General features: G+C 40.1%; 1 protein-coding gene across 10 annotated transcripts in view; it reads left to right on the plus strand.

The window, feature by feature from the left end:
- LOC120417112 (uncharacterized) overlaps positions 1-24,338 on the plus strand; it is a 162,698-nt gene that overhangs the window by 132,545 nt on the left and 5,815 nt on the right. For 5 of the 10 annotated variants that reach the window (XM_052710309.1, XM_052710311.1, XM_052710307.1 and 2 more), the window contains 9 exons: positions 677-807; positions 1,092-1,175; positions 14,343-14,496; positions 14,561-14,961; positions 15,029-15,358; positions 15,430-15,694; positions 17,357-17,614; positions 18,740-20,441; positions 23,321-23,658. In XM_052710309.1, coding sequence (XP_052566269.1) covers positions 677-807; positions 1,092-1,175; positions 14,343-14,496; positions 14,561-14,961; positions 15,029-15,358; positions 15,430-15,694; positions 17,357-17,614; positions 18,740-20,441; positions 23,321-23,658 — 3,663 coding nt within the window. The remainder of the gene's footprint in view (positions 1-676; positions 808-1,091; positions 1,176-14,342; positions 14,497-14,560; positions 14,962-15,028; positions 15,359-15,429; positions 15,695-17,356; positions 17,615-18,739; positions 20,442-23,320; positions 23,659-24,338) is intronic. The other 5 variants (XM_052710310.1, XM_052710312.1, XM_052710315.1 and 2 more) reach the window with 5 other exon arrangements.

The following is a 24,338-nucleotide window of genomic DNA, read 5'->3' on the forward strand; positions in this document are numbered from 1 at the left end:
TTTCTGAACGGCCCCGAAGTATTATTACTGAAAAAGTTTAGCGAATCATAAACAAACTTTTTGAAGACATCGCTAGTCTTGACCTCATTCGAAAATAATACGGTAGATTAGTAATTACTATGGTGCTAAAGTATGAATCATATCACTGCCCACCATTGAAAAAACGGCTAATATCCACTTTTGGCAAAAACGAGATATTAGCACCAGGTGGTAGAGGACGTTCCAGCGCATCTTCTGGAACTTGAATTTTACTGAAATAGTGCCTAGACTTGGCTGCCGATGCGAAAAACCAAACGGCTAATATGCCACTCTTATGGGAAATTACCTTGACGGAGATTTTGTGTCAAACACTAAAACGCGTTTTTCTCGGAATACTTGATTTGGCATAATAGCCGAATTTTCAATTATGGGCAGATCAGGACACCCTAACCAGTTTTAACAGATGACACCTCCTTCTTCAGGTGAAACACGTGTTGCCAAGCGTGTTCTCCCGTAAAGAACGGATTCATGTTCTCCAGGTGCTGCACTGCTGCCAATACACATATGTGTATTCACTACACAAGGATTATAATAGCTCTATAACCTGAACTATGTGTGCATGTGTTTGCACTCCCATTTTTTTCTCCACAGTATCTCTAACTTGGTTGCCACTTTTAATCTCCTCCTTCTTCCACAGGGCGACTGGGTGTATCCGTACCGGCCAGGGGATTATGCAACGCTCACCCGGAAGTACCTGGGCAGTTTGTACTGGTCGACGCTCACCCTGACCACGATCGGCGATCTGCCGACGCCGGAAACGAACGCGGAGTAAGTAATCTGGGGGAGAAATGGGGGTAAACAGTGGGATTTGCCACAGCCGGTGCAGGTTGGACCATTCTGGCCAAACTTGTTAATCGCCGTCAGTTACGGATTAGTTGCTGTTTGGAGGGGGGATAGAATGTTTCCAGTTTGTTGTTCTTGGCTAGAGCACAGCAACTATAACGTTGTAACAAAATTAGGAACTTCTTTGAAAAAAAATGTACGAAAAACGGTTTGTTCGAAGTATTCAAATTGATTTTTTCCTTTTTCCCTTCAAAACCCCCCCTGTGCAGACCGTCACAATCGGCGGACGGCCCTAGATCTCTTCCGCGACGTGGACTTAAATCCCGACTCTTGCAGTTCAACTCGAGCCGAGGGTAATGCAAATGTCTAGAGTTGTGTCCCGAGCCTCGTTCGATCAAAAATCATAGCAAAATTTCTCGCAAATGCAAAACACCCACGGACGAGTGCTCGTGACTCAACCTTAAAAATAATAATGCCAACTAAAACAAGTTATTGAACCCATATCAGTTGAACCCCGACCCGAAAAAGTCAAAGTTTCGAATATAATGTGAATCCCTGCTGGATTTGAACGGATTTTCCGAGAATATACTCCTCAAGCCATACTTCTTCAAACAGTTTTTCCTAATCTTTTTTACTGCTGCCCCCTCGTAAGCTCTGGACATCCGGGCAAAAATCAAATTCGGAAAAGATATTCTGGAGGCTGTCCGTCGAAGTAGAAAAAAACACAACTAGGAAAAAAGGAGGCCAATCACAACCTCATTCAATCTTTCGCCCCCACGTGCATGCTGTTGACGAGGGGTCCCAAATCTTGTGAAAATGTTGAGGGAAAAATTGTATCCCGTTGCCAGAGCTTCTTTTTTTCCGCTGTTGTTATGATAATCTATGGTAATTTTATACATACATGTTTCGGCGGTACTTCACAACCCATGGAGCTTTCCTTTCCGGCGTTGGGATTTTGCAGCAAACGCGATGAGTTCTTTTCGGTTGAAATCTTGAGCAAGATTTTGATTGATGAACAAATAACTGCCAAGGGTGGGTAACGCGTACAATGGGGTGGTCCATTATTCCGTAATAACAAATTGAATTTTACTCTAGTTAAAAAGATATATAAATGAAGGGCTTATTTTTTAATACAATAGAAGTTTGAAACGAAACGTAAGCAAAATATATGTTCATGTTTAAACAACATTTTTTATGCATATTAAATTTATTTACTTTTTCATCAAAATAGTTTGTATGGTTGGCGAAATAGGTTTAAATCATCTTTTAAAATTATGTGCAACGGCTTTAAGCTAGTACACATTTTATTTGAAGTTTTTGTCTCTCAGCTTAGGTCTAGGTCGAGGGGCAAAAAACAAATAATTCCTATTCAAAGCAATTGTTAAAAGGTTAAAAACCTTCACTTGATTAAAATACATAATTTACACTTTTTACAATGTATTCTTAACATTTCACAAGTATTTTTATGAAAATTTAAATTTTCAGCTAACACATATTTTCCGCTTGATTTTTAGGGAACAAAAATTTATGATAAAATTTGCATTGGTCATCAACTTGAAAATTATCAAAGTTTCAATTAAATTTTGTAAACTTGCTTGATGATTCTTTACTGTTAAAAAATGTTTTTTTACCGACAAACCATTTTTTTAGATGCAGAAAGTTTGGAAATGTGTAGCCTTTTTGTGTAGTTTTTTTTCAATACTCAGGTTGCCTGTTACTTCAAAGCAAATGCTTTTATTTTTTTGTAAAAATACAAAAAAAAATACAAAACATGTCTTATAATTTATCTCTCAGCTGCAACAAAACAAAACCAAACGACATTTTTCAAGCTTGGTAAGAAAAGTTGGTTGGAAATTTATGTACAATGATATAATTTTGAACTTGAATTCAATTCACATTTGTTTTTTTTTTTTGCCTTCCTCACTGAGGTAAGGCTATAATCCTGCTCTAAAAATGAACTTTGAATCAAAACGTCGTAGACCCACCTTCATGTATACATATCGACTCAGAATCGAAAACTGAACAAATGTCTGTGTGTATGTGTGTGTGTATGTATGTATGTGACCAACAAACAAGCTCATGTTTCTCGGCACTGGCTGAACCGATTTGACCCGAACCTGTTGCATTCGACTTGGTTTAGGGTCCCATAGATCGAGTTTTATACAGATTGAAGTTTTGATAAGTAGTTCAAAAGTTATGTATAAAAATGTGTTTTCACATATATCCGGATCTCACTTAAATGTATGTAAACTATGTCCGGGTCCACCATCCGACCCATCGTTGGTTATGTTATCAAAAGACCTTTCCAACGAGTTCAAAACATTGAAGATCTGGCAACCCTGTCTCGAGATATGGCCACTTAAGTGACATTTATGTACTTTTTTGATGCCGGATCTCACTTAAATGTATGTAAACTATGTCCGGATCCACCATCCGACCCATCGTTGGTTAGGTTATGAAAAGACCTTTCCAACGAGTTCAAAACATTGGAGATCTGGCAACCCTGTCTTGAGATATGTACATTTAAGTGATATTGATGTACTTTTTTACTCCGGATCTAAAAAAGAGATGAAATTTTTGTATCTGAAAAGATGAAATTTCATATCAGCCATTGTTGGTAATAAGTGAGGAAGGCTCCAATCACATAGGTGGATTAAGTTAGTTTTTTTTTTTTTTTTTTGAGATTACATGTTACAATTTTGTTTTTTTTGTGCTTGTATAGACATTTGGATTCTTCTTTAACTATGAATGTTTCAGATGCTGATTTGGTAGCATAGAAATCATTTAATCAAAACTTCAGATCAGTGAAAAGAGGAATGAAAAAACTTACTCCAACCAAGGTTAAACGAAATCATTAAATCGTTTGCTTATAAATGACAATCTCTCAAACAATACTACATATCAAAAATAATAACATTTCCAAATCACATGGCTTAAAATTATTTACTAAACAAAAAATAATTCCGATACACAAAAATAAGTATTACTGTTAAACTGTGAACGATTGAATGTTATAACTGCAAATACAATGAAAGAAAACAAAATGAGAAATTTTAGGTTATTTTAAAAACAAAAGTTACAGATATTGAATTTCAAAATATAATTTAAAAAAAACATCACAGGAATGTATTCAGAAAAATTTATAGAGAATTACACTTACTGACCACCCCATCATACACGTGTACTAAATTGGCAATAATTTTCCGTTAAGGCTTTACACATTATTTCAATTTGGAACAGGTCAACAAGAGCTGCTTAATGTTGGAGTTTTCAAGAAGCGATTTTAAAATTCAATTAACTTTTAATTTATCAATATTTTGCCTTACTTTAAAGTACATTTGAGCACTCCAAATGGTTTTCCTCACTGCCCTGGCTCAACGTATTCCCACCCCCAAAAGAAGAAATAAAAATAAACAGCAAATTCACTCATCCTGGCAAATAAATCAAAGTTTTCGAATGTAATGCGGTAAACAGACATTAGGGCGCTTGTGTTCCCCCCACACAAGTACACACGCACATAATCGTGTGCTTTTCTGCTGATGATGCGCGTTCCGGCATGCTACATGTGTTAGGGTGGTGGGACCTATTTTCATCATTGAGTTAATCTTGGAATTTTGAAACGTTTTGATACATGTTTAGCATTAAAAAACGTTTTAAATTTAAATTTCTCAAGTAGTAGACCAATTCAGGTTCCTCCACCCTCAACATGACGAAAGCTTCCCCCTAGAGAGGGTGTGAGGTTAGCCCCTTGAATAGGAGAGAGACAGGGCCTCGCCTCGAAACGTCATACAGGAACAAAAGCGGCGAACCGAAGATTCGCGTGACGTTTTGGAATTTTGACAGTCTGGAACGCATGAATTACCCCATTATCGGTTTCCCGCACGGGTGAAATGGAAATTGTTGCACATGGCTGAAGTTGGAAATTTTGCAAATTATCTTAATTTATGCTAAATTTCATAATTTAAACAACAATCTAAAGCAAACTGGTTTAAAAACTAAAGATAAACTAAAGGCACGATGATTTGTTGCGTAATCTTGCTTAGAATTGCGATGAAAGCGGTTTAAATTGGAAAAAAAATATATTTTTTTCTGTTCTAGAATTCAACGTAATTTTGTTTATTATGTATGACTTTAAAATTAGTACACAACGATTATAGAAAATTTTACACAAAATGATTTTTTTGGTTCGTCCACAAACAATCTCATGTTGGTAAACAAACGACGCCATATTGCCAATGTTGTTCGGTAGCTTATATCAGGCCATCGCCGGGGCCCTGGAGAGAGAAAAAAAAGCACCGTAGCATAACTTAAGGCGCGCGCGTACTCACTGGGCTTTCCCCGAAGTCGTCGTCCTTGTTGCTGATTGTATTTGCTTTTCGCGGCGGCTCTCGTACGCACGGGTGATCCGCGCGGGAACCGTTTGCAGAAAGCGTTAGCTTTAGAGAGCGGGAGATGATTTTCGGTTTCGTAGGACAGCCTTCAATAAGATGGGTACGATGAACGTTCAAGTGGTTGAAAATAGGAATACCAGATCAAGCCATTTGATTTTTTTAACAAGAATGATTATGTTAAAGCGGAGGTTTCTTTTAAATCTGACGAATACTAGGAATTAAGTCATGAGATTCACATAATTTCATTCAAAATTTTCATTTTTTTGTGTCATTCTAATGTACACAACAGAGACCAACTACTTTCGAATGATCTCGGTGAGACTAGAAAAAAGCTTCTTCTGGACTAACCTGCTGAACTACAATTACAGAGTTCAAAACCAACAACCTGACCTGATTGTAAAACCAACCTGATTGAGCAATGTGGCAGAAATCCGGAAAACTGCATGGCATTTTATAAGTCCCGATCAAGTGCAAAAAGATTTAACTTCGATAAAACCAGTGAACCAATCCATCCCCATCGCTCAATATCTCCAGCATTAAGGTCAGCACACGGCTCCAGAACCTTAATGATGCACCCGTTACAAGTTACTAATAGAAACGGGTTTTAACATCTTCTCTGGACATGGGGTCAAACCAAACGAAATCTCGGTGGGGCACATTCTGATTACATTCAGATTTCTTACAAACGATCAGTGACTGGTTTCACTGAGATGTTCGTTTGACTCGTTGGACTTCTACATTCTAGGTCAATTAAGGATCGCCACACGCAAAAACGTGAAAATACCGAAATCAACTTTTTTCACTAAAACTGCGATAACTTAAAAATTTCATCGATGACCTATACATGTTAGGGTACCAAAATTTTCATAATTAAAATACGCAACTTTAGTCACCTTTCTTTTGCATCTAAGACAGCTAAAGTCGGATGAAATTACGCGGAGATATGATTTTTTTTTAAAAAGTGGTTGTTGCGAAAAATGACGAAAATTGCCATTTTTCGAACCACCCTAGCACGATGTAGCTCACCCTAATGGCCAAACAAAACCCCCAGAAAATTTTTAAAGCCCGGTCGGAGAACTTTTTTTTTTGTTTAGGCTCTTTTCAAATGCACGGAACAAAATCCGGTTTGCGGAATCGCAAACTTTGCTTCCGATTTGCTCTACCAATCGCAAACCTCCGTTTACACCCGTCAGCAGGAAGCATTGCTTCCAATATCGCAAACGGTGATTTTCGATATCGCAAACGTAACGCCGTAACGTATGCCTGCCAAAAGCACGCAGCACGCAGCCACTACAATATTTACTGTTTTGAATTGACCGTTGCTTTTCAAATTTTGGATGGAAATAAGAAGAAGAAGAGGTTTCAATGTTTTTATTTATTTAATCTTTATTCAAAACCAAATCAAAGCAATTCTGTGAGCGGTTTACTACGGAATTTAAATTTTTTCGATGTGTTTTGCCTTTGACTTGTGAAGGTTCGAATGAGTCGATTGTTCTGATCTGGCCGTCCTCGTTGTCCGTGGGGCAGCAGTTTACCGCTGGGCGTCGGTGCCGCCGTTGGAATGTTACTCCCCGTGACGTGAGTCCCGGTGCTAGCAGTAAGAAAAGAACGTGGCGTGGCCGAAATGCACTCGTTGATGCTCCACTTGCCAAAGTCTTTGTGGCCGGCACCGCGGCAGCTATGTTTTTTGGTAATAATTGTACTCGTGCTCGGTGACGTCGGCGGCGGGGCCACCCGGACAGAGGTGCTGAGACCGATGCAGCGTGCTCGGGTCGTCCATCTGGCTGATTTCCCGCGTCGCGCAGCGAGCTGGCTCGTCCTGAAGGTTGACCGCCGATCTTCACTTCGAGAATCGACTTTAGCGGAGTGGTCTCCACTAGACGACCGTCCGCCTGGGAAAAGTCCCCAGAATCTCCGCCAGCAGAAGGATCTGTGAAGGTGTTCGCCGAACTCACGCTGCAATTGCGATCCGTAGACAGCGAAAGAGAACACCAAATTTAATTCCAATTTCTCGATTCTCGATTTTTCAAGAATAAAATAAAATAAATTTAAAACTTCCTGAAATTCTAAATTTTTTGTAAAAAAAAGGGAATCAACGTTACACTAAAAAATTATCTACAATGCTCTACCAATATCTAAAAATCTACAAAACTCTCAAAAGTTCTCTCAAATTCTTGAAAATTCTCCAGAATTCTCTATAATTTTCTAAAATTTTCTAAAATCCTCTACAATTCACTCATTTTTTTTAATTTCTCTTGAATCCTCTAAAGTTCTCTAAAATTATTTAAATTTTTATTCAATCCTCAGAATTCCCCAAAAATTCTCAAAAACTTTCACAAATTCTATTAAGTTTTCAAAAATTCTCAAAAAATCACAAAAAATTTCAAAAAGTTCTCAAAAATTATCGAATACTCTCAAAAAAAATCAAAAAATCTCAAAAATTCCAAATATTCAAAAAAAATCACAAATTCTCATAAAATTATCAAAAATTCTCATAATTCTCAATATTCTCAAAAAATCTCTAGAATTCTCTAAAATTCTCTAAAATTCTCTAAAATTCTCTAAAATTCTCTAACATTCTCTAAAATTCTCTGAGAACCTCTGAAAATCTCTAAAATTCTGTTAAATTGTCAAAAATTCACAAAATGTCTCAAAAAATTTCAAAAATTCTCAATAATTCTCAAAATTTTTCAGAAACTCTCAAAAATTCTCAATTTTTTTTTAAATCTCACATTTCCCAAAAATTCTCAAATTTCTCAAATCTTCAATAAATCTCAAAAAGTTCTCTTTAATTATCGAATTTTGTTTATTTGATTCTCAAAAATTCTGAAAAAATCTCAAAAATTCTTAAAAATTCTCAAAATTTCTCAAAAATGCTCGAAAATTTCCAAAAACTCTAAAAAAATTCAAAAAATCTCAAAAATTCTCAAATAATTTCAGAAATCCTCAAAAATTCTCAATATTTTTTAAATCTCAAAATTTCTCAAAAATTTCAGAATTTTAGAATTTTAGAATTTTAGAATTTTAGAATTTTAAAATTTTAGAATTTTAGAATTTTAGAATTTTAGAATTTTAGAATTTTAGAATTTTAGAATTTTAGAATTTTAGAATTTTAGAATTTTAGAATTTTAGAATTTTAGAATTTTAGAATTTTAGAATTTTAGAATTTTAGAATTTTGAGAATTTTAGAATTTTAGAATTTTAGAATTTTAGAATTTTAGAATTTTAGAATTTTAGAATTTTAGAATTTTAGAATTTTAGAATTTTAGAATTTTAGAATTTTAGAATTTTAGAATTTTAGAATTTTAGAATTTTAGAATTTTAGAATTTTAGAATTTTAGAATTTTAGAATTTTAGAATTTTTGAGAATTTTTGAGAATTTTTGAGAATTTTTGAGAATTTTTGAGAATTTTTGAGAATTTTTGAGAATTTTTTAGAATTTTTGAGAATTTTTGAGAATTTTTGAGAATTTTTGAGAATTTTTGAAAATTTTGAGAATTTTTGAAAATTTTGAGAATTTTGAGAATTTTAGAGAATTTTTGAGAATTTTTGAGAATTTTTGAGAATTTTTGAGAACTTTTGAGAATTTTTGAAAATTTTCGAGAATTTTCGAGAATTTTTGAGAATTTTTGAGAATTTTTGAGAATTTTTGAGAATTTTTGAGAATTTTTGAGAATTTTTGAGAATTTTTTAGAATTTTTGAGAACTTTTGAGAATTTTTAAGAATTTTTGAGAATTTTTTAGAATTTTTGGAGAATTTTTGACAATTTTTGAATTTTTTTGAAATTTTTTGAGAATTTTTGAAATTTTTGAGAATTTTTGAAATTTTTGGAGAATTTTTGAGAGTTTTTGAGAGTTTTTGAGAATTTTTGTGAATTTTTGTGAACTTTTGTGAATATTTGTGATTTTTTGAAAGTTTTTGAGAATATTTGTGAATTTTTGTGAATTTTTGTGAATTTTTGAGAATTTTTGAAAGTTTTTGAGGATTTTTGAAATTTTTTGAGAATTTTTAAGAATTTTTGAGAATTTTTGAGAATTTTTTAGATTTTTTTAGAATTTTTGAGAATTTTTTAGATTTTTTGAGAATTTTTTAGAATTTTTGAGAATTTTTGAGAATTTTTGAGATTTTTAGATAATTTTAGAAAACTTTTTGAAATTTTTGAAAATCTTTGAGAATTTTTGAGATTTTTTTTAAATTTTAGAATTTAAAATATTCTAGAAATTTTATAAATTTTAGGATTTTTTTTTTTCAAATAAAGAAATATTTTTTTTATTAAAGAAAAAATACGGGTCCGGAGGTGGGTGCCTTTCACATCAGTGTGTGGCTTTGCTCCCAGTCGGCCCATTTTACGCATTTTGCGAGACGAGATTCGGGGTCTCTTCTCCATCTGTATCGTGGAATAATCGCGTGACTTCAGCGGCCACCTATGATACTTCAAACCCGCATTCTCGTTACCGCCGGACATACCGTTAGCGCACTAAAAACTTACTAATAATTATTTCACTCGCGATTTGCCGAACAAAAAAAAAATACTGCAGCGCAATTTCTGTTTGTTTATGTTTAAGCCGTTTGCGCGAGCTGCTGATTTTGACAGCAGCGTAACGCATTGGCTGCGTCGGGCGCCACAGAAAAGGGCACGGTAAACTTGGTGTTTGCGATATCGCAAACATTTTTTTCCAAATGCGAAAATAAATCTTTCAAAATCGGAAACATTTGTGATGATTTCGAAAACAGCCAATGTTTTCGATTTCATCGCGAAATTTTTTCGGATCCGCCGACCGGATTTTGTTCCGTGTGGGATTGCTGAATAAGAAAGCTGTTCAAGCACAAGCATGACTTTTTTTCTTACTGATAAGTGAGTTGTTTTATAATCAGTGTTTAATTTTGGCTAGTTTTTGATATTTTTTGCTGGAAAATTGTTTGTGTCGTAGGTTTTCAAACGGAATCAAATCAAGATTAAGACAGCTTCTGGATGGATACAACCGCATCGACTCCATAAACAACTTCAATTCATAATTATAAAAAATGACGATCTCGCCTTCAACTTTTTAAAGATTTCTTGACTTCAACATCAGGTCCTCAAAAGCCAAAAAATTATTCTTGAAAAAAAAAAACATTATTTAAATGATCGATAACAATACTCTCTACTTGTGGCGAACAGTAAATTGGTTCCACTTTGACAGTTCAAAATTGAGGCCGTTTTGCGAACCACTATTCAGCACTCAGGGTAAAACTATGGCTTGTTTTTATTTACATAAAATCATAAACTCATGAGGTTTTTGAAAAATGCAAAAACCGTTAAGGGGCTCCAAACTTGAAAAAACCAAAACACACAAATTTTACGGGTTGAACCCCATTTAAACTTCAAAGTCAAAGCGCCAAGTCCGCAACCAACCAAGCTCATATTTGGGATTTGCGCTCAGTACACCTTGGGGATCATGCCCTGAAATGTCCGCAAAAATGACCCATTTCGTTACATCCTACTCTGTACAGGCTCTCTAAAATAAAATAAAAACAATTTACAGTGAGTCAAATATTTGTCCGTACCCCCCCGTACGGAAAATGTTTGTGATATAAAAGTACATAAAATTCGACTAAAGTGCCATGTTTTATACATCAATCGACGCGGCAGAATGTTCTCTTTAAGACACTGTCATTGGATTTGCAAAAAACTTTTTCTTAAAAAATACAAAAATAGTTTACTGAAAAAAGTAAAAAAAAGAGGTCAAATAATTGTCCGTACCCCTTGTAAAAGTACAAAATCTGATCGATTTAAGTGAATTTATTTATGAAATGTTGTTTCTGTGTCAAATACTTGTACCTCTAGCCAGTTTGTGACAACTTTGAACTTCTGATAACTTTGTTTAGTTAGTTTATATTAAGAATTGGTTTAAATTTAGTTTTTTAAAGTAAAACTTATCAAAACATAAGTTTATAAACAACTATTTTTATAAAATTGCTATTTTATGTTGTAAGAGTCTCTATTTAACAAGTTTTAACAATATTTGTTCGAAATATACATTGTTTTCATCTTTTTTATTGACATTTTTCGACCGAAAATACTGTTTCGGAACAATACCGTTAAACAATCCGGATTGTCCCGGAACCGGTTTAACCCCTCGGAGGGAAATTTTGTGGTGGTCAGATAGAGGACAAAAAAACCCACCTCTTGCAATTTGAAGCATCCAATTTCGTCCACTACAGCCCGAATACGAGTCTCTTGACTGAAATTTGAAATTTTCACTTTCCGTGCTGAGAATTTCTGTACCGGCCTGGGTTAGAATGTTTTGCTTGGGGAATTTGAAAATTTCAAATTTCAGACTAGGGACTCGTAATCGGGCTGTATAGCATAGCATAGCATTACGGGTCTGCACCACGCTGTAGGGGGTGCCACAATGGTCAATTCAATATTCTTAGACAATTTGACTGATGCCCGGTACAACCAAAAATATCTAAGAAAGTAAATTTCCACACTGTGCTCCAAGGCTACGCCCATACAGTCCCGTGGGGATTTGGGAGGGGATGGTTTTGTTGTTCACTAGTGGCAAAAGTGCAGGGAACCCATGCGACTTTTAAAAGTGAACGGAATATTTTTGGGAGGTTTGGAATGGGGGTTAGGGGAATTTCATCGGGCCGATGAAAATGGTTGAATGCGTAAAGTATTAAATGTTTTGGAAGTTAGTAAGTGTAAGTGTGAGTCTGTAGTGTATTATGTAATAAGCATATAGTTTAGTGATGATAATATATATAATCTAAATGATTCCAGGAAGCTGTAAAAAATAGCAATAATTTAAAATACAAATGCTCCAGATGGTTCCTTTCCTGTTATAGTTATAAACTAACGACACTAGTTTATGCAATTTGATCATATATGATATGAGGAAATGGTAAGATACATGAAAAGGAATAAGATAAGGAATAATTTGAACATTTAAATAAATCATATGGTGAATAGATGAATATACATATCGACATTAAATTTGAAAATAATTCCAAGAAGCTGTAAAAAATAACAATAATTTAAAAACAAATGCTCCAGATGGCTGTTTTTTATAGTATCGATAGTTTATGCAATTCGAATATATAATATATGGGGAAATGATATAATTAAGGATTAGGAATAGGACAAGGAATGACATAACAATATAAATAAATCATTTAGTGAATAGATAAATAAATATTAGCAGTTAATTTAAATATGATTCCAGGAAGCTGTGAAAAATATAAAAAATTTAAAAACTAATGCTGCATGATTGGAATGAGAATAAAGCACAATAGAATACGAACAAAATCAAGTAGGGCATTAACACACAACACAAAAAGAACGCTCTCACCCGGGGCAAAGCATGCTTCGCAGACGCCTTCCTTTTACTTGATCGATGCTGCCTCCTTCTCTCTGGGCGACGGACGAGCGTTGAACCGTACTCCATCACCTCTTAGCAAGCACGCGGGGCTGCCATCGGCGCTGATGCCATCGCAGTCTCGCTTCCGCACCATCAAATGCAGCCACCAACAAAGAAACCGAGAGAGGAGCCGCCTCTCTTGATGTGGACAATCACTCCACATCTAGCTCACTTCAGTCAGCCGCCCCACAAACCCCCCTCACTGCTCAGTGTGCAGTGCACACACGCACAACACTGTCGCAAGATGCGCGCTCCGACAAAAAAAAATGTCATCGGCGAACCAACCAGCTCACACGCAAACACAACCAAGACTTTGCTGCACCAACACTACACCACGAGACCACGAGCCTCTCACTCTCTCTCTCAAAAGTCAGCTCTTTTTCTCAAATCCAAAGAGAAAACACGCACAAGCTGAAACGTGCTGAAACTCCAAGCACTTCTTCACACCGGGGCAGAGAGCATTTTTCCTTTTTCTCTTCCGGCAAGGTAACAACTACACTCTTACACTTTTCACGTGTGTATTTGTGTGAGATGTTATATTTTCTCTCACTTGCCAAACCACGCCAAAATTAAAAGAAGCGACCATGAATTAAATTGGTCTGAATCTACATAAAACTTCAAAAAACAAAGAATATTTTATAATCCCCGGAAAGAACACTTCACGACCGAACGATTAAGACCATTTTCGACCCGAAATTCACAACATGTACACCATAGAAACCACTTTTTTGCGGAACCCGAAACGACGTGACTTGCGCGTTTGACAACCGAACTCTCTCCAGGGACTCGTAATCGGGCTGTAGTGGACAAAATTGGATGCTTCAAATTGCAAGAGGTGGGTTTTTTTGTCCTCTATCTGACCACCACAAAATTTCCCTCCGAGGGGTTAAACCGGTTCCGGGACAATCCGGATTGTTTAACGGTATTGTTCCGAAACAGTATTTTTGGTCGAAAAATGTCAATAAAAAAGATGAAAACAATGTATATTTCGAACAAATATTGTTGAAACTTGTTAAATAGGAACTCTTACAACATAAAATAGCAAATTTATAAAAATAGTTGTTTATAAACTTATGTTTTGATAAGTTTTACTTTAAAAAACTAAATTTAAACCAATTCTTAATATAAACTAACTAAACAAAGTTATCAGAAGTTCAAAGTTGTCACAAACTGGCTAGAGGTACAAGTATTTGACACAGAAACAACATTTCATAAATAAATTCACTTAAATCGATCAGATTTTGTACTTTTACAAGGGGTACGGACAATTATTTGACCTCTTTTTTTGACTTTTTTCAGTAAACTATTTTTGTATTTTTTAAGAAAAAGTTTTTTGCAAATCCAATGACAGTGTCTTAAAGAGAACATTCTGCCGCGTCGATTGATGTATAAAACATGGCACTTTAGTCGAATTTTATGTACTTTTATATCACAAACATTTTCCGTACGGGGGGGTACGGACAAATATTTGACTCACTGTACATGTTGATAAACAACAACCCTTTTTGCACAACCTGTGAAAACAAAAGATTTGTTTAAATGGAAATATATTCAAGATATCGATAAAGCCTCCAAAAGAAGTCATTTCCGACTCTGTTTGAAATCAGCACTCTGACTACGCCATTATATTCGAAAACTTTGATTTACTCCGTTGCTCGAGGGATGTTCAACTGCCTTGCTTAGGAATCCCACAATAACCAAAACTTTTCAAAAACTCCCCCCAAGGTACGTGTTCACGATCGTCAGCTACCTGATCGGCGTGTTCATCTTCGCGACCATCGTCGGCCAGGTCGGCAACGTGATCACAAACCGGAACGCGAACCGGCTCGAGTTTGAGCGGCTGCTGGACGGCGCCAAAACGTACATGCGGCACCACAAGGTGGGTTTGGCTCTTCATGGAACTTCTCGCAGTCACACTTCGATACCTTTAAACCTTCCCCCAGGTGCCCGGCGGGATGAAGCGGCGCGTGCTGCGGTGGTACGACTACAGCTGGTCCCGGGGCCGGATACAGGGCGGCGGCGACATCAACACGGCGCTCGGTCTGCTGCCGGACAAGCTCAAGACGGAGCTGGCGCTGCACGTGAACCTGAGCGTGCTCAAGAAGGTCACGATCTTCCAGGAGTGCCAGCCGGAGTTTCTGCACGATCTGGTGCTCAAGATGAAGGCGTACATCTTTACGCCCGGCGATTCGATCTGCCGGAAGGGCGAGGTGGCCCGCGAGATGTTCATCATCGCCGACGGCATCCTGGAGGTGCTGAGCGAGACGGGCAAGGTGCTGACCACGATGAAGGCGGGCGATTTTTTCGGCGAAATCGGCATCCTCAACCTGGACGGGTTGAACAAGTGAGTTGGGCAGCTGCGTTGGAGCGGGGAGGTTCGCATGATCCAAGTGATTTTTTTCTCTTTGCAGACGGACGGCCGACGTGCGGTCGGTCGGCTACTCGGAGCTGTTCTCGCTGTCCCGCGAGGACGTCCTGACGGCGATGAAGGACTACCCGGAAGCACAAGAGATCCTCCAAACGCTGGGACGCAAAAGACTGATGGAGGTGCGCTGCGTGAACAAGAAGCACGCCAGCAAACACGCCGCGAAGGAACACGGCGTTGAACATAGCTCAAACGTAACCAACAACAATAACAACAATAACCAAGGTGATAGTAGTGATAATAGTGCCTCAAAACGTATCGTAGATAAGCTTAGAAGTGATGTTAAGGGATTTAAGAATGCGCTGCGCAAATCAAGGTAGGTCATCGCCGTCACCCCCTAACCCTAAGAATCTCTACTAATACCAGACGGATGTCCGGGGCTTTCAGGACGGGAACAACTAGACGTAGTAACGAATCGATCGAGATGCAACCGCTGCACGGTGGCGGCGGCGGTGGCAACACGAGTGGGGGCAGCGGTGGCAGCGCCAGCAGCAAAACGCCCAAAACCATGCTGCGCCGGATGCCCCGGGTCAAGTCGGACGAGGTGCACACCGAGGACGAGGGCGGCGGCCGGGACCACGACAAGGTGCCGAGTCCGATCGGTGCAGGGCTTCCACTGCTGCAGCGGCTGCGGCTCCTCAAGGAGAAACAAGTCAGTTACAGTCGAAAGAAGAACGCTTCACTAACCTGAAGTGTACACCCTGAAACAGAATCTCGCACATCATCCTCATCCGACACGAACCACAGGACTCACATCACAACACACCAAGTCCAACCAGTTTGACCCCCAAAGTCAAGTGTTAGCTTAGACCAATTACTATACCGTACCTGCTTACACACAATAGACCCTTCAGTCGACGTGCTTCACTTGAAACGGGCGTAACGTTACCTCAATGTTAACTTACATTGGGCTCATCACGTGAGGCACGCCGACCAAGAGATCCCCCATACCGTAGGCTACAGTCATCCCAGCAGCTGTTTGTGAACACACAACCTCATGGTGCTATGTTGTTGTGCGACAAAACCGTACTCTATACCCCGAGAATCCTTCGAATAACCGTAGCTTACCTGCTTTTCGCTGAACTATTCCTTCAGCCTATGACACAACTCAAGAAGGTGGTGACATTCAAGACCGCTAGTACTCAACGTTACCTTTAAGTTGATTTGCATTAAACTGTCACAGTTTCAATTACAATGCCAACCAACAATGAGGTAACGTGGTTAGGGACCATCCATAAACCACGTGGACAATTGTCCATACAAGAAAACATTTTGACAGCTGGGAAATCCCGCCTTACCTTATCTCAGGAAGGTGCTGTGCCCTATCCCTCACCTAAACCAGACCAAAATCCATGATAAAGCTGTCAGACCAAATCTGTCAGACCAAGACTGTCAGACCAAAGAGCAAAAAGTAAACAATCTTGGTCTTCGACGTAGGTGCACACAAATCAAGAAAAGAAATTTTGAAAAAGAATTTTAATTTTCCAATTCAATAACTGGTTTTGGGCTGCAAAATTCAATGTACGCCAGAAAATGTTTAAACAGTGCGGCGTCCTGTACACCGACAATTAAATAAGCAGTTAGAAGCTTTATTCTTTCACTTTAATTTTTGATCGCGTTTTCGGTTTACACCTGAACAATCTTGAAATTATTTATGCGGATTTGTGATTCCTCTCGTTCAATCATTCCCTTGCCTTATCTAATATAAATATATTGCACACAAGCTATCAAATGACGAGTTTAAAAAACCTCAAACGTCAAAAACAGTTGTCAAATTAATGATGTCATTTCAATCCCATTGTTCCGATTTCAGTGCACGTGGTTTTGTGCTTTTGACAGCTGTCAGTCGTTAGATCCTAGTTACTAATAAAAATGTCACCACTTCAACACAACCACTTTCAAATCAATTACCGAGGGATACTGTACAGAGTTCATAGGCTAGAACCCCACCGTGTTTCACACTATCACAACAAACTCACACTTTCGAACACGCCAAAGCTCACCGCATTCCATGACACTTATGATCAATGTGTAAATCCTTTAAACTGTATATACCGAATAGTCTTTACTAGATATTAGAGCATTTTTCTTTCTTTTCTCTTTTCCTTTATTTCTATGTGTGTGTAAACTGCACGTGTACCCCACAAATAACCACCATAACCACCACCACCACCAAAAAAAATCAATGTCCGAACCTCTAAACACCATGTATAATACGAAACGTAAAAATTAACCGGTCCGGTGCCGCTGGGAACAAAATAACATGAAATTTCAAAACCCCCAAAAACAAAACAACAAACCAAAAAAATCATAGGACCGTGAAGAGCGTGCCGCAAAGGCGTCATCCGCGGGTGCCACCGCCATGGGCCACGTGGCCTCCGCAAGCACCACCACCGCTCAAATAATCTCACCGCCACCGCCACATACTCACGTAACATCTGCCATATCACCGCAGGAATCGATACAGGAAGAGCCGGAACCGGAAGTGATCGGGGCCGGGCTGCCACTGATGCAGCGGCTCCGGATGCTCAAGGCCAAAGAGGACCGCCAGGCCCGGGACGCGCAATCGAAGGTAAATCACGGCCGAAGCACGGAAGGTTCTCTCGACACGGGGGGTCGGTGGTCGGTTTTGGGTCGTGGGGTCGTGTGTCTCTCTCTCTCTCGAAATGTTTTCGACAACGGTGATGGGTGCTCAAGCGCTGGAACAGAGGTCAGGATCACTTTGCGAGTCTCAATCTGCGTGACAGAGAGATGAGCGTCTTTCGGTTTTCATCTAATCTCCTCGAAGTGCCAACTATCGCCAACTCATACTCTCTTTGCATGACACCTCTTCACTTGGAATGTTCCACCAGCATTGGATTCAACCACTATTTTAATATATTTCTTAGAAACTGCACCAACAAGAACTTTGCAAACTTCAACTTTCAACCTTTGATTTTAAATTCATCGAGCATGAGCAACGAATAACGTGACAGTTCTCCATAAGAAAAAAAACATTGTCTCCCTCTCAACGAGACAAGACAGTGAGCAAGAGAGAAACTCTCATTTATCTTGTCTTCGCTGTTTTGATCTATGAGAGCAATCCATTTGGAGCATTACAAGGGATACGGGAGAAAAAAAAGAGAGTTGCTCACTCGCTCACTATCTAGCATTCGATCAACCAAGGAAATTAAGAAGCAAATGTTGCATGCAAAACTGTGAGTCTTGATTGAGACACTGAATTTTTGTCAACTCTCTCCTCGAACATGGAAATACGTATAAGCTAAACTGTTGATAAAGGGAGGGAACTCTAGGACCATCGTGCCGTAAATTAGTGATGCCTCCTCTTAAAAGCGCATGTCTGCCTTCAAAACACTTTGTCTCTATCTCTTTGTGAATGAACTTCCTCAATGTCTCGTACTCTCTACTGTCCGACTGTCGTCTCACCCATATATAATCCGCCTTGTTCATACCAAACTAGCCATCTCTCATCCCGGTTCGAATGCCTTACCATGACTGCTGTAAATGTGTACTACTAATATACCAAGCCAAGTATACTCAACTCACTGACCTAGAGCACTCCAGCTGAGCGAACTAGCAATACCTACTATAAGAATATTAACGAATTCTTTACGAAATATCACAACATAATTACGAGTTCACCCCTAACATAGTTTCTCTCGTATGTCCCCTCTTTCTCTTCCCTATATCTCTCTAGCTCCAGGTAGCTTCAAACCAGACAACATCCAGCTCACCGTCGCTGATTCAGAGCCTGAGTCCGACGTCTCCCATCCAGGTGAAGGCCAGTCCGCCAAGCCCGATCCTGAACACCAGCGCCGCGGCTCACCACGGGAAAAGCTCGATGCGGGTATCGTTCAAGGATCGCATCAAGAGCATGCAACGGCAAGAGTCCAAAGCGGAGTCCCGTGCGGCGGTGGCAGCTGCGGCTCCAGCGACCATCGCCGAAACCACCGACATGAGCCAGCACCTGCTGACGAGCGTGCCAACGAAACCTGCCAAGCCATCGGCGGCGCAATCGCTAAAGGACAAGATCCGATCGCTAGGGCACTTGCAACGAGGCGGCGATGATCATCAGTTGAAGCCGTGGTCCAAGCTGAAGCTGGCCACGGTGGTAAGCGTGGGTGGGAGTTACACCAGCTTGAACAACAGCTTCAACGAGGACTCGCCGATCCTGGAGCAGTCGAAGAAGAGCCGCCACAAAACCTCTATCCCGGCGGATTTGAACCTATCCTCGCTGGTGTCCACCACACCTCCTCCGATCTCTTCCGCGCCCCCAACGACCACGGCCAGCGGGTCCGTATTTCAACCACCGCGAAAAGTGTTCAGCCAAAGTACGTTCGTCGACAAGGTCTGCACGAGCGACAGTGAAGTGATGACGAGCAAGAAGCAACCTCCACCACCGCCGGCCCGCGTTCGCATGAAACAGAAACCGAAGCCGATCCAATTGACCAGCGAACCGAAGGATTACAAAAGTTACGTGTCCGTTGACGACCTGTCGCCCGAGTACAGCGGACTGCCGTTTGTGAAGCGCCTCAAGATACTGAACGAACGCCAAAAGCTGGCCGAACTCGAATCGGCCATGCAAACCCGTAGCCTTAGTCTAGATTGTACCGATTCCAACAGCAGTAACGCCGGCTACGAACCGATCGATCAGCTGTCACGCAGCAAAAGCGAAGGTTCCGGCATAGCGTGCTCCCACTCCAAGAGTGCCTCTCCCGTAACACACCAGCACCACCGAACGGACAGCGGTGGCTCCTTCGTCGGAAGTACCCCGCTCAGTCCCGAGTCGAACGAAACGCCCGAACGGCGCCAGCTCAAATCGATCCTCAAGAAGCTCTCCGAGGACAAGGTCGCCCTGGACCAACGGCAAGGCATCATGCCGAACCGGGAGCTGAAGAAGCTGATGCGAGCCCAAACGGTGGAAGGGTACGTTGCTAGACACAGCAAGTTCGCAAAGAGCGTTACCTTCAATAGAAACACACTCTCTAGTCCTCCCGCAAGTGTTCATGTACGTGAGTCTATTGAAGACAGCACTCTTTTTCCCATTCCTAGCGCACAAAGTACCACGACCACCACCACTACCACCGTGATCGCGAGTGCCACGACCACCACGACAAACACGGCCACCAACTCGACGAGCGAGGAAAGTTCGCTCTCCACGGTAGCCAAGAACATCCAGTTCACCGCGACCTCGCAACTTCCGCTCGCGCCGCCGACGCCACCCACCACGTGTGACACCTCCGTGACCTCGCACCAGGCCCTTGCCGTCGTCAGCAACAACGGGTACTACGAACCGGACGCGGTGTTCCACGCCAACGGAGACCTCTCGATCGCGGACGATTCACCGTCCAAAGGGTCGTCACTGTCGGCGTTCGGCGGCCAGCGGAAGATCATCAAAGGTACGTACGTGCGGGCACGGGTTCGTCGATGCCGCGCTTGCGCCAGAAAAAAAAACGCTTCTAAATCCCATGACACACACACGCACACGATCATCGCTTGTTCTCAGTAGTAGAATTCTTTTGGATTTGCTTTCGTTTCACTCACAAAATACACAGCCACTCACACACAGAACATTCACGCACGGTTGATTTGATCACACGTGCTATCGCGATCGCTAGAGTATTATTCGTATATTTACGTTTAATTTGCAGGTTTGTTCGGCATTGAGTAATTGTAATACTGTAAATCATCGCCGTCGTGCTAGCTTGTCGTACGTGCATTTTCTGCCAAATTGAGTTAAGAACGCCATTTTGTGCAGCTCACAATGCCTCGCCTTTTTGACCTTCACAGATCACCAGATATTCAACGAAATCCGATAAAACTCCGTGCATTTTTGTCACTTTACATATGAAAGTAGTTTCAATCTTGTCGTGCTATCTTGCCACTCACTGAAAATTGATGTAAGTTTGACAACTGGCCAAAGGGATTCCAGGTCAGAACGCGTTTGACGCTCGTGCAAGTTAGACTACCGTAACCATTAAATTTAAATTTTGTGATTATAACTCGGGACCTCAGCAACCAACTTCAACCAATCTTTGGGACAATGCGCATAATGATCAGCCAAACAAAACGTGTTTGTTATTGTTTACACTGCGTGCTTTCGTTTTTGTTTATTCAAGGTCAAACATTAAAACGCGTTTTCTCGGAACGTCGAAATGGCGGGTGCGACAAGATAACACGACGATGTCGAAATGTTTTTGTGATTGGTTGATGTTCAACAAGTTTCTCAAATAACAAACATGGCCAACAGTGCACATTGTCACTACAGTGTGACGACGGAGAAAACCAAAGTTAGTTTACATCCGTAAGAAAAAAGTGTTCCGAATTTATGGATTTCAAGGGTCAAAGTTTTTTTTTCAAACACTGAATATAAAAGTTAAAATTTGCAGTTGTTCAACACAGCATTCGAAAAAGATCGCAAGAAAAACTTGACAATTAAAGTAAAAGCGAATCACTAAGTTCAATTATCGATTTTCTATGATGTTTTTAACATTGGCCGATCTGTAAACTGTTCCGAATTTGAGGGATGACTGTAGTAATAGTAGTAGCAAGCGATGTTGATTTAGCACGCAAACATGATTGAAATGAAATTGTTTACTTGAATTTTTTAAATTGATTTCAAAATTTTCAGAATATATTGCTCATTTTTGAATTTTAAATCAATTAAATTTTGATTTTTTTTTATCACAATGCGGAAAAAACGGAGAATTAGAAAAAATAGACCATTTTTTGATATCCTTGGATACATTCAAAAAAAATTATGCAAAAAAGAATAACAGAAAGCTTAATACATTACAAGAGCAATATTATTTGGAAAATTCTACGTCTCTTTTTCCGATTTTTTTTTTAACAAAATTGAGAATTTTGAAAAGATGAAAAAACATTAACTTATTTCATTTATTTTTAAAACTTGAAACTGAGCTAAAATCATTCGTGTTGAAGTGTACGTGAATAATCAAAGTAAATAACCATTTCGAGTTGTTTTCCAAACGATAATCTAGCATAATCTGAATTTACAAGCATCATTTCATTCTAAGAACCGGAAGAGAAACTGTACTGAACTGTGTACCAAGCAAGACTATCAACGTCACCAATCACTCATCCTAATTGCAGTTTAAACCCTTTGATTGTTTGACCAACACCTACCCACACGATGTGGTGTGACCAGCAAATAATTGCCTGGATCCGTACTCCAGGTCCCAACAGTAGCAATCAACCGGATCCCAAACCCATCGAACGACGACAAGCTGTATCCTCCTCCCGGTGAACTAATCAATCTAATCTCTGCCGTTTGCTGGCTGTGGCTTCGAGCAGCTTCTGGGTATTAGAGCCTCCAACAAGAGTATACAATGTAGGTTGTGCTCCGTTCGCATTGTTAGAGGACCCTGGTTATAATACGAACGGTAAACAGACTCAGCGATGATACCTGCTAGCCTGCAGCAGAGTTGAGACCGTGGCTGATACAGTCTCTTCTCAATACGCAATTTATTGTTCCATCAATGTCGAATATCCTCAAGCGTTGCCAGCACTCGAGTAGGCAAAACTGGCAACATCATCCCGTCCACCGGTAGTTCAAGTTCTGAATCTGCGTGCTCGATGTATAGTAAATCTAGCTTTCTCTTTATTCTGCGCGCCCAATCTGGTCAATATTTGCATGCTAACGAACGGTTCATCAATCATCCCCTTTCCACACAAATACACACACTCTCACCCACACGCAAACTGACAGACTCACCTTTCTCCGCCTTATCGGCCTAATCTCGGACCGTAACACGCCTACAACTTCCGAAGCAATCCACTCTCACACACAAACACACGTATCCCAAAGCACATCACCGGAGATCCCTTTCAACCCCCGCTGTACAGTTGAAAAATTAATTCGGAACGATTTGTTGATTGGCACACTTCATCAGTAACGAAATCGAACCTTTTCCGCCTACAGCAGAACCCCGATTGTATGGCATCGTCCAAACCATCGCGGTTCCACTGTAACCAGGACGTTGGGCTAAGCCGGAATTACGTAGCGCTACCGAATGTTCAATGTTGTAGACATTGATGGTTAGAGTTGTTGATGTTGTCGCCGCACACACACGTTGTGTATTTCGGATGTAAGAACTGAGGAGCAATCGACACAATCGGTCAACGAGTTCTAAAGAAGACGTGGTCTCAAAAGTAACGCGCTCTAATCGAAATCTTTCTCTTCCCGCCCTTTTCCGCTTCTACTCTATATTTTGCTCTTTTTCCACCATTCACCCTCCCCCTTCCGTCAAAACTGAAGGTTCCCTCGAGGAGCAGGAGTTCTTCGGCGAGGTCCTGCTCGGCATCAAGCAGGTCATCCAGACGCATATGAAGGAGATACAGGTTAAGTTCCAGGACAAGTTCTTCAACCTGGAGCTGGAGGTGAAGAAGCGGGACGACATCATATCAAAGCTGCAGCACCGCATCCTGGAGATGGAGCGGGAGCAGCAGGATCAGCAGCTGGTGGCGCTGAGGGCGTACGACGACGACGGGAACGAGGACGAAGATGTGCTGGTGTTCCAGCAGCAGCAGCAGCAGCAACGGCAGGGATCCTCCGGCAGTGGTACCTCGCGGTCGTCCGACGAGCTGCCGTTTATGGTGAGTTTGAGTTTATTTGCTATTTTTGATAGTTTGTATCTCTTCAAATTATCCGTTGTTCATGTGTGCCATGAACGAAAACCATACACAGAATTAGTCTACCAAGGCAGTGCTGCATACCGTCAGTGGGGGTGACATTGGGTCTGAGGGGTGAGATTGGGTCAAAGTGATTTTTGACGGATTTTACAATTTCTCAGGTTCTTCTCAATGAAAATGAATTCTGTTGAAAGGGTTGTGTAGGGGACATCTTAAGATTACTTCGCTGAAAAAATCTCGTTCCTAGAACAAATCCTGTTATTTTGGCAGCTGTCTAAATTTGGGGTACGTTTTTGGCCAAAAATGACCTCTCGAAAAATTATTTTTCTAATATTTTTGTTAGAATTGCTCGAAAACTACCCAAATGTTTGAAAATCTCCACTTCAAACATTGTAGCGTGTCAATACGATTCCCTCGAACAAGAAACACTGTTGGATGACTTGTTTTTACCATATCGTTGTATTTGAGCATCATTTTAGTTTCATTTGACCCAATGTCACCCCCTCTAAGGGGTGAGATTGGGTCAATTTTCAAACAATAGGCATTTAAGGTAGTGTTCATCAAAATCCACCATATTTTGGGGAAATGTTAGTAAACTATCTAAGAACAAATCTACGTTGAAAGATTTTCGATGTTATTTAAAT

The sequence above is a fragment of the Culex pipiens genome, chromosome 3, assembly GCF_016801865.2.
Source record: "Culex pipiens pallens isolate TS chromosome 3, TS_CPP_V2, whole genome shotgun sequence".
Classification (NCBI taxonomy): Eukaryota; Metazoa; Arthropoda; class Insecta; order Diptera; family Culicidae; genus Culex; species Culex pipiens.